Source organism: Ambystoma mexicanum, chromosome 6p (genome assembly GCF_040938575.1).
Source record: "Ambystoma mexicanum isolate Mex_15411 chromosome 6p, UKY_AmexF1_1, whole genome shotgun sequence".
Classification (NCBI taxonomy): Eukaryota; Metazoa; Chordata; class Amphibia; order Caudata; family Ambystomatidae; genus Ambystoma; species Ambystoma mexicanum.
The window spans coordinates 1,442,966,711-1,442,978,016 of record NC_090935.1 but is presented as its reverse complement, the minus strand read 5'-3'; the positions used below and the strand labels follow the sequence as shown (position 1 = coordinate 1,442,978,016).

At 45.2% G+C, this 11,306-nt stretch overlaps 1 protein-coding gene across 1 annotated transcript in view; it reads right to left on the bottom strand.

Moving 5' to 3' along the window:
• Positions 1-1,582: 1,582 nt before the first annotated feature.
• Positions 1,583-11,306, bottom strand: part of MBOAT4 (membrane bound O-acyltransferase domain containing 4) — a 99,251-nt gene continuing 89,527 nt past the window's right edge. Inside the window, exon 3 of the mRNA XM_069626177.1 lies at positions 1,583-5,606. Within this exon, the coding sequence (XP_069482278.1) occupies positions 4,652-5,606 (955 nt within the window). The 3' untranslated portion in view covers positions 1,583-4,651. The remainder of the gene's footprint in view (positions 5,607-11,306) is intronic.

Below are 11,306 nucleotides of genomic sequence, written 5' to 3'. Positions count from 1 at the left end.
TGTCTGGCGGCGAGAGGCATAGTGCAGCTAAACCGGTGTAGTGTAAGTAGCAATAGGAAGGGGCACCGTACAGCATAAGGGTGATAACGTGACAAAATCTCAGCATAGAGGCCAATCGTGGAATGGGCGGCCGTGCTCCACACGCGGCAGACAGACACACAGGATTGCAATATTGGGGGTCGATGGCAGTGCAGGGCAGGGCCTGTGGGGTCCAAGTCATACCTTGTGTAGGCATGTGTCGTACTGATGGACGGCAGGATCTCCTGCAAAAGCTGGCCCCCTGTTGCAGTTGGCGGGTTGCTGCGTCTGGAGTGGGGGATTACCACGGACGCCGTAGCTGGCAGGATCTGTGCTTCAAGGAGGAGTAAATGGATGGCAGACTGCCGTCAGGACACCCGCAGAACAGGCGGGTTACCTCAAGCTGCTGGGTGAAGGAATGCCATGAGGGACAGGACGAAGTGGATCCATGTGAGTGGATGCGCTGGCGGGATCGTCAGCTGGAGCCAGGTGTGCAGTCAAAATAACCTGACCGCCATTTGTTAAACACCTATAAAGTAAAGGACGCAACCCATGGTTGTAGGGAGCTCGTTCTCTTTATTTCCTCCTTCTCCCACATACAACTTCTAACTGCCATTTCGACAGCTCCGCCCCTTTCTCCTCCTCCCTCTTCCCGCCTTGTGCTTGTGGCTCTGCTTAAAGGCGCAGTAGCCTCCAACAGATTGCCGTTCTGGAATCTTCTATATTGTGGACAGCTGGGCAGATTTTTCAATATGCCGCTCTTTCTCATGCGGATAGACAGTAGCTACCAGTTACTTTTTCGTTCAAGGCCGCCATGCGTGTAGTTGCATCTAGCGTAGCCCGCTTCTTGGCCATTTTTGCACTACACTCCTGCTTCATTGTTATTTCTATAGGCTGTTTCGTGGAGTTTACTCCCCTCAGATGGTCGCTCTTCAACAAAATGTACATAAACAACCTCTTTCCGAAGAAGCAACCTGAGTAACACGTCCTCTGCTGACGCCGCAGGGAGCGATATATTGCGTTCTCCCTCATAAACACGACATGATACTGTGCTCGTGGACTTATCAGCCGTCAGAGCAGAATCTACACATTAAAGATACAAATGTTGTGTTGAAACCCAGACACCGCCCCCTATGGCGCACCATCCACCACCAACACACTTGTTGCTAAATGAGAAAGAGTACTTGGGAGCTTGATTGGTGACCCCTGCAACTGCTGCATTAACCTGCTGAAGTTAGAGTTCATGACGCTGCGTTGACTTTGGTGAATATTTTAGCTTCTCGGTCATGGCTGTTCTATGGGAATTTGCACTGAATAACACTGCATCATGTGCTAGGACGTCCCCCACAAGCATATTCACTTCATGTTCAAAGAATGTCTTTCTCTTCCGATCAACGACAGCCATGGGTATGTTGCCTTTAAGTGCAGGGCAACCTGTGGCTCGGCCATCAGGCTACACATGCGGCCTCATCAGCAGATGTGATGAGATGCTGCTTACATATGCCACCGAAGCTTCCAGCTGTCACAGAATCAAGCAGAGCCAACAAGAGGGAGACATGAGAGATGTGATTAAAGTAGAATTTATTTCGGATGGTTACAGGATTGGGAGAAATAAGCAGTGATAGGCAGCTTAAACAGTGTACAATAACAGGATAGGTTCGCCTAAGGTTCAAAAACAACACCAGGAAGACTGCAAACATAACAAGAGGATGGCTTCTCTTTGGGTTTAACAGTTCTTGATTTAGCAAATTGAATTCCGGGCTCCATTTCAGGAGATGGCAGTTGGTTCTCAGTCATTCACAGTCTGTGGTTTGGAACGATCCTGACACCAATTTCTTGCCTCGTGGTTCCTTATGCTCCAGTTGTCTGCTCACCATCCTCGATACAACAGGAAGTCACTCCCAGGGATCTCCAGGGCCTTGTGTGTCTTCAAACTAGGTCTCAGAAGGGGCGAGGCCAGGGCTTGATAAGGACTGGCAAACTCCCCAGAACCTTCCACCAGAGATTTGATAACCAGTCTTTCTCAAATCTATCCTGTTTACTACCTCACTGTTCCAAGGCCCTAGCTCTATTCCCTGAAACACCAACCTCGTATGATTCACAATGGTTTTATTCCTAAGGGAACCTTTCTTTCCCTTTCTTTCTCCTCTGCTCCACTGCCCTGTCTCTCCACTTGTATCTACTTGGGTCTACCTAGAACCGTGACAATCCTCCCAACCTCCCTCTTAATATTATCTGTGGTTTCCACCTTGTGGTTTCCTTTAACCTCATCCCTTGTACTATTTCCACCTTCCTCATGATACTGCTTCCAACCTCCTCATTAACATTCTTCCAAGCTCCAACTTCAACCTTCTCTCAGATGTTCTCTTCACTTCCCACCTCACAACTTCTTTTTACCTTCATCCTCAAAACTCCTGACAACCTTCGCTTTGGTGTTCCCACCAACCTTCCCCCTAATACTCTTGCCTCTTTCTTCTCCCTTTTTCCAGCCAGCCTGCTTTCTCCACAATCTTCCCACCTCCTTTGTCCTCTCCGCCATAACCACCTCTCTCACACAGTCTCTGTGCCTCTCTTACCAACTCCTACTGCCCACAAAGAAGCCAAGGGGTTTCCAGCTTTTACTGAGCAGTAGCCTCAGGGCTGTCCTGAAAGCGATCAGGTGGACCTGCGGGAAATAATGACCTCAGGTTCAGGATTGGTTTTAAGAGATCGCTTTGCTTATGCAAACCTGGTATTAATGCGGATCCAATGGGCTACAGCATGAAGGGTGGCCGAAGACTCATAACGCTTGGATTTGAGATGGGTGCTTGACGGACACCCTCACACAACGTGTCACCGCCAGGCTGCTGCAGCGTCCATGGTGCACAGGAGGCTGCCAAACCAGCCACAGACATTCCTTACATTCCTCAGTATACCGGGATGATGAAAAGATGCAATGATTGCATAGTGGACAACAGAGCATGGGTATGAGTAATACGCTGGTCATCCCTTAAAGGGACCAGCATACCCCAGTCATGCATCCAGTGAAAGTCCTCTGCCTGTAGCCGGGGCATTGTAGGGTGGTACCGAAGACCCCCATACACCTCCTCTAGGCCTAGCATGAAGCCACAGGTAAGGCATCTGGCACCTGTGACCACCCATCCAACAACAACCCCAGGCACAGAGAGGGGGCTTCGTCACACAGCACAGCACTGCTAGTGGCGCTTGTGTATTTCAGAGTCTATACCGTCTAATCTGTTATACATAGCAGATGCAACCATATAGTTTTATATGCAGTCCATACTGTGGCTCTAATCACATGGCCATGCACATAAAATAACAGTACAGACTCAGAGAAATAGGAAACATCGATATTTGTATTTTTGTAGATTGCTTCAATTCTTGACACGTTTGTTTTTTTCTTCGAATACTGGATTCACTTTTTTGTACTTTGTGATTTATGATACCGGTCTTGAAAATTGTTTATGAATGTTCCTCTGCATCAGATTTTTTTAAATTGAAATATATTTAATAGAATTCAATGTATGTTCCTTTCATATTTAAAACGAGGGGGTTTGACTGAAATTTGAAAGGTTATTTGCTGGCAGAAGTTTAGTTTTAAATGATTATATTTTGCTTCGCTATCAGAAGGAGCAATGCTCATGTATGTATAGGTTTATAGGTAGCCCCCGCTCTTTTCCTATGTCCAGGGGTTCCCCATGTAGTTGTTTCTTTGGGGTGCTGCATTGTAGCCAGTGTCAGCCCTTACCAAATCCCACTTAAAGGAAGAACTCATGGACGCTACTACAGTGGGGGTGCTGTTGCCACATCCTGCTTATTATACAGGCTGCCTGCGACATAGTTCATCTCAGGGGCAGAATAGGCTTGGGTTATATGGTAGAAAGTCTTGGGAGGATAGCTCAACGGCAATGTGCTCGCTGTGGAAGCAAGACGACACAGAGCAACACATGTTCGATTCCTTAGAAACCTCTGGGTATTAAGCGTGTTATAAATAACCCAGCATATCATAGCGCTTATATTACTCACGTAGTGCTTTTATGCCAATTGTGCCTTTCCACACTCAGAGGCTGATCTCACAGCAGGCAGTTTCTGTTCAATTATGGATGGCTACATACCAACACCAAAGCAAATGAAAACATTAAAAAGCAGATGTATATCTGGAAGAAAATATGTAAATGATAGTTTACTTGAAGAAATAATCCTGAGCAAAAAATGTCACGAGTTGATAGACCCCATTCACAAAATGATCTACAAAATCAATGGACCTCCTTTTCCAAATGTAATAAGCATGACTTGCCGGTGCTACCAGGAGATTACAAGTCCAGCGGCCCGGGAAGTCAGGCGCCGGTAAAATGTAAGTCCCCATTCCCATAGAGTCCCAAAGGACTCTAGGGTAGTGGGAACTCGGAAGCGCCGGCACTGTTGCTAACCGTGCTGGCGCTTCCACGAACGGTCTGCCAACCATGACCGCTGCACCCGCAGGGTCAGACCTGTTGGACGCAGCGGCCCATGCAGGCAAACTCGTAGTTTGTTGGTACGGAAACTAGGGTGCCGGTGAGCTTACCGGCACCCTTGTTTCCGGACCGGCAAACTTGTAACGAGGCCCATTTGGAGAGGGTCAAAATGCATCGTATTATCTATTCCCACTAACAAGCCAAAGGTGCATGCTGAGGTTGAGTAGAGGAAACAAGCTACAATAGGATATGCAAAGCAAGCAGACAGCAGAAAGACTCCTCATCTCAATTGCAACCATAATGTAGGCAATAAGAAGCTGGGTTTGAACCCAGGTAACCACTCTATAGAGCAACGAGGCATGCCTGCTTTTAAGAACAGAACTGAAATAAGAGGGTATCCGATAGTCAGCTTCTACCATAACTGCCCAGCACAAGAAGCCAAAGATCTGCCCGGGGTAGAGGCCATGCCACCAGGCCGAGAAGACAAACGTCATCAGAAAAGGCTGTGCCGGACTGTGCTGGAATATGAGTCTTTTCAGCCACTGTGAGGTGCTTCTGTTCCATGTTCGAGTAAACACGGACATCCTGTTGGTGGTTTCCAATGTCCAGATGTCCATGTCTGATAGCTCTCGGTCGAACGATGTGTCCTCATGGCCAAGCTGAAACCCAAAGCCTGCTGTACGGATAAGTGATTCATCTAGGAGCCAATGCGAGTAGTAGGAGAGCTTGAACAGGAGGGCAGTGGACCACATAGTGCACACACAATCAATCTGAGAACATGTGGCAAAGTCAGGCTGTCCGCTCACCCACTCCTGCACAAAGACCCTTAGACCCTGTAGTCCCAACACACGAATAGCCACTGGGATGAAAATCTTGACAGGGCTTGAAGCAAGTGGTGAAATGGAGCCCCTTATTTGTTTTTCAAATGTTGCAAAAGAACATAAAGGTCCACCCAACAATGCGGGAAAGAATATCAAGTAACTGCAGAGCGGCAGCACATTCCTTGGATGCTCGTGAGGGCCGCCATGTTCTCTGCTTCCTAATGCCCTCTTCAATTTTCCATCGTGGATATCCAGAGCCAGCGATGTCACCCTCTGTGTTAGCAGCATGAGAGATGAAACCGAAATAGAAAGCCTAGAAGGGAGAAAATTTAAAAGTGAATATAATTATAAAAATCCCAAATTCAAACATTCCATAGTACTTCTACAATTCAATTGCTAATGTTTAATGCACACTTTCCCATATCTTATAATATGGTATATTCTCAGGATCATGGGTACAAAGACAGGGGTCAGATTTAAAAGCCAAGCTTAGACATTTAATTGAAACCAAAACCTCCTACATTTCCTTCGATCGCTAACAGGACATGATCATCTATCATCTTCCGTGATGCCTGTCAACGAATCAGGAATCAAAATACTAGAACTACTTCTCTAGTGTTTGTCTGAAGGAGATGTGGATGCATCCATCAGAAGGCAATTACAATTGGGTCTTTTTTTAGTTTAAAATGTGTATTGGTATTCTTGCAAAACATGAACCATTAATAAAGTCAATGTTCTCTTATAATAGAATTTGAGCAGCGACAAAAACAATCAGCAAATTTCATGAAAACAATTTTTTTAAGTAAAATACTTTATCTTGAATCGATTAAACGACATAATAACATACATTGAAATATAAACCAATTTGGCATTAAGAATAAATAAAACAGTTTATTATCCCACATAAATCTAACAGTATTATCCCACATGCAAGCTATACATAACCTTAATAACTGTAGATAAGAATTATTTGTTTAATATGTACCCAGTAACTGTAAATACATGATGTAGATAATGTATAACAGGGTCAAATGATAAGCCCTAAACTATTAACACAAATATTAGGCAACATTTTTAAAAAAGCATAATGAAGGGTTGTACGGGCAGAATTCCCTTTTTAGAGTACTGCTATACCATTTTATGAGACCCCTAGATTTTATATTCTCCTGTCAGATTTACTTCTTTATTTTGCGCCATCCCTTTGTTTGTGGGGGCCAAAAATTGTTCTTTTGCGCTAACATGAGATTACTCTGAGCCAGGCACTGAATCCTCTACAGTGGCTTAAACTGGCCTGGTCTGGTTTTCTGCCCCAGAAAAGCACAATATACCTCTTGTCTGGGTGGACCTGAGTGTTTGGCAGTTTTTTACCACACCTGATTGGCTGGCCACCAAAGATTGTTGTGTGTCTGTCTGGTGTGTGATTGGAAGACTGGCGTATTATTGGATGGCATTATTGAATGGTGCCTACCTAGGGGAAACCCTGCCCATTACTCAGATTCTCACCTGCATTGCTGGAGAATTGCTATGAAGAAGGTCTATTGATTTTGTAGGACCAGGTTTGGCCATACTATCTCCATCCTGGCACCTTTGTCTTTGCCCTGGTTTCTTCTTTTGGCAACTGGACACCCTTCATGTGCTGTTCCCCTGCCTCTTTCTGGTGCTCCTTACTGACTGGACTGGCTGTCCTGTGCTGGGACTCTTTCTGTGTTGCTGAAAATGTGCTTCCCTGCGAAAGCCTCTTGGACCAAGCACATCGAAGTGGGGAACTTCACTGGCCAGGAAAGAGGGGTGAGTTGCCGCTACTCTGCTTCAGCTCCATATTGGCTCATCTAGGCAAGCTCCATCGATGTTTTCATGCTCTGACTAAATGTTGCTATTTGGCTGCCTTGTTTTGCCCCGCAATAAGACCGAATCTGCTTGATCAGGTTTCTATGCCCTTTTGGTGCCTTCCTTGCCACTGTTGCCACTTCTGGCTGATGGTTATTCATCCTGATTACAAGGATTATTTTTATTTGCAACCACCTGGGACGTGACTGGTCCAGGGTTCGAGGCCCTGAGTACCGGTTCCTGTCTTGAGCCCTATCAAAGAAATCCTGTAATTCCAGTTTCTCCTGTCTCCTCCGAGAAAATGGGGCCATGAGTACCTGTCCCCAGGTTCTGGGGATCCTGCTATATTCTTCAGAATCGTCTTCAGGAGCCCCATGGTTCCAGGAGTAGCAGGGTATTGTTGCCCACCCTCCACCATATGTAGAACACCATTGACTTGTGTTGGCCTGAAACCTGCTCTGCTTCCTTCTCTGGTCAGATGGGTCTCAAACCTGGGATTTAGCTTTTCAAGGGTTCTCCTCTTGTGTCCCCTATGTTGGTTCATTCTTGGTCTTCACCTGTGGTGTGGCAACAGAGATCTGTCCTTAAAAAAATTGGAGCGGAAATGGATTTATAACCTAAAAACTGCCCAATCTGTTTTGAACATTGCCGTGGAATGGAATCTGTTTATCCACTAACATCGGTCTGCACATCAATACATCCGCAATTAATGAAATAGGCTATGTCCACTGTTTCAATAGAGTTCAGACTTCCCCCACGCAGTATATCATAGAGGTGTTTTGAGACTTGCACCAATACATGGGAAGAACTTTGACACTGTGATGCTCCAATGGCTTTTGCAGCATGCGGATGAGTTTCTCCCATTTCGCATGGGGTTTAAATTTTACTCATCGCCAGCGGTTGCAGGCAGGCATGTTGAAGAAATACCGAGTGATATATGGATTCACTAATACATGTGGTACCTTCCAGTACAGGCACAGCTAAACTATATATTTTCTATTGCCTGTTATAATGCATTTGATAATTCCAAGATGGCGCGCCTTCCTCTGTGCTAGCTGGGTGCTTTACACCACAGCGGTGGCTCTGTTCTCTCTGTCTAGTTCCAGACAAGTTGACAGGAGACGTCGGTAGTCCGTCGTCCATGTTTAATTCCCAATTTGAAAACATGGGTGCCTCGCGGTCACAGCCCGTTGCTTTGGTGGAATTACTTGGATGTGAATTCAAGTCTGTAGAGGTAAGCCCCGAGCATTTGATGTGCCGGCTTTACATATGCAGGACGAATACGGCAGAAGAACGCCAGTCGCTCACTGACCCACTCTCTTTAAATCAATATAGGGCGAACATTTCGAGTGACACGCGTACGCGCACACGCGAAAAACGAAGCCCCATGGCTGAATGAAGATGTCGTTTGGGATACATACTTCTAAGTAAGTGCCACGCTCTTTTGAATCACTAGCCATTGATGGGCATTTTTAGCACCAACCAAAACAAAAAGGTGTAGGACTAATATACCTTCATGTCTTATTTCAAATAGATTCCATGGAGCAGTGTGGGATAGGTAGTCCTGAATTACCTTCCTGGGTTCAATTCACTTCCAACACGTGATCCTGGAAACTCTAACTTTGCCCACGTCTACATAAGACGGTAAAGATTTATTTTCAATATGCATAATTGTGACAAGAAGTAATTTGTGGTCACAAAATTACTGATTCCAAACATATATTTGTTTATAGTACGGAATACCTCTGACGGATTAATCTGCCGCCAGACTAGATTGACTAGCGCAATCATCTCGCCCTCTACACCCCAGGAAACTTACACAAGGTTAGTAGGATTGCTACTCTGTTATGTATAACACTTATATCACCACCAAAATGGTTTTTTATATCAAGTCTTATACCTGCCCCATTTTATTTATCTCTAGGTTACAACACTGATACATAGGCGCCATGCAGACAGTGTAACCTTTTCCAAAACCAGCTGCGTCCTGAAGACGGGTCCTGGGATATTACTGATGAGACTTAGACTGCAACAGTGTTGTCCTCTGCCCCAGAAACACATTAGAGTGTAGACGCTATTATTGCAATTTTGATGTGGTTATATTCACTGTTACTAACACCACGTAACCATCGAATGCATATGAATTATAAGTGCATTTATGAAAATAACAGCCAAAAATGTTAATTGGTGCTCTCTTTTTTGTGGTAATTCATGTATGACGAACGCACCTAATGTTTTTTTAATGAATTTTAGTATAATTGTTTGAGAGATATATGATTAAAATATGCCAATTTTAATACATTGACCTTGGTGGTATATATAATTTGATGACACCTTCATTTTGAAAAACTGAGTAGCTTCCATGGTGTGGTAGAGGTGGATAGCTGGTGGTGAATGTGCTCTGGCTTTTCATGTTCATTCCTCCTACACCACAGCCCCCTTTACAAAAAATTGAAGAAAACCTTTGCTCAAATCACTCTTTCACCCTTCACCTGTGGGGTGGAACAAGTACTTACCTAGCTTTAACACATAAACGTGGCTTGTCTAAGGACTTTGTCCCATTAATTCCCATAGGAAACTTCTAAAAACGTTAAAATTCCTCCTAAGAGACTAAAGAGGGTACTTACCTAAACCTTTAAATTGTTTATGGGTCCTCCTTAGGTCCCTAGAGTTTTACACCACAAACTGGAATTTTAGCATTTCCTTTGATGTATTACATACTTTTATGTAATAAAACAATGCACTGCACTGCTGCCTATTGAAATGGGTTAGGTTATAGCGTATAACGTTTGTTATTTTGTATTTATCAATTTCCAGCAGTGTAATGAGACCCTGCAGGTGTAGTATTGTTAGACTAACTATATTCTGAATTTCGGTGGCACGTTTGGGCCTGGTTTAGAAGTGTTAATTCCTTCACTGCCTCTAGGTACATGGTCTAGCTGTGGGTTAACTATCCTATTGTGTGACATGTTGAGTCCTGAATATAACTCAAATAATGTTCTACTGATGTCGAGAGTTCCTCTTTTTTCCCCACCCCTTAGCCTTAAATGTGTATAGATATATTTACAAGTTATACATTGAGATTAGGAGTGGGAGGGGTTTGCCTAAGGCCCTTTACTGTTTTCTATATGTACCCTTATAGTGTATACCCAAGTACTTATTTGCATTGGGGACTGGTGAATTTTTAAACTGGAGGGCAGAAATGTTTGTTCCGAATATGCCGGGAACAATCAGGCTCAAACCAACCAACAGGGTTTCATGGGGCTTCTCCACCTCAGAAAATGCTTTAAATAATGGCTTAAAATTGTGCATTTACAGCACTTTCTTTGAATAATTAAGTACAAATCCATACTGTTTGCAATTGGTTTTGTATGCTAGAAAATGAAAAAACACAGAGACGCTGTTGCACAGCTGCCAAGATGGCTGCGACTAACTAGGGCTCCGTGCCATGGAACTTGCAACGGTCGCAATGCACACTCTTGATCGATGCGTTTGTGCTTCAGAATCTTATGTGAAATAGCTCTGATTCCAGCATCTTGTAGCGCAAAGCGGAAACAATCTCCTCAGCTGGCCACTAGTATACGCAAGCATAGACTGCGGACCGACGTGAGGGCCTTCTCCCCTACTCCTGGGGGAGACACCGCTCGTGAGGGAAATCAAACTACTGGGCCTGAGCTGTGATGGCGCGCTCCTGCTGTCATTTCGCTTCAGGCTCAGGTGGCTTTGAAGGCTTGTCGCCCCATGGATCCTACACTGCTTGGCCGGTGGAGCTGTCCTACACTGAGCAGCCGCGGCAGAGGTTCTGGAATCCTTGATGCATGGTACGCGGTGTGTGCTGTGGTGGCCCCATTCCTGTGCTGGACTCATCGGCATCGAGGTGGCACCCTGCCTGGGGACCTTTGGGGGGTCTGCAGCAATATACGCCCGAGGGCTGGCCTGCAACTGAGCTGACTGAGCGGGCCCTGATCGCACCCTTGCTGTGGCCCTGGGGAATCTGCAGGATGGATCCTCTACACTTTCCCCGCCCAAGCTGTGTTGAGATTCCTCCCTTTGGTTATCCTGTTGTGGAGACACTGCATACAGTGGCTCCTGTGGCAAATCCCTCTGTTGGTACTAATTTCTACTGTTGACACAGTGACTGTGTGTACTCTAAAACACATCTTGGACAATACTATCAGGTCTCACT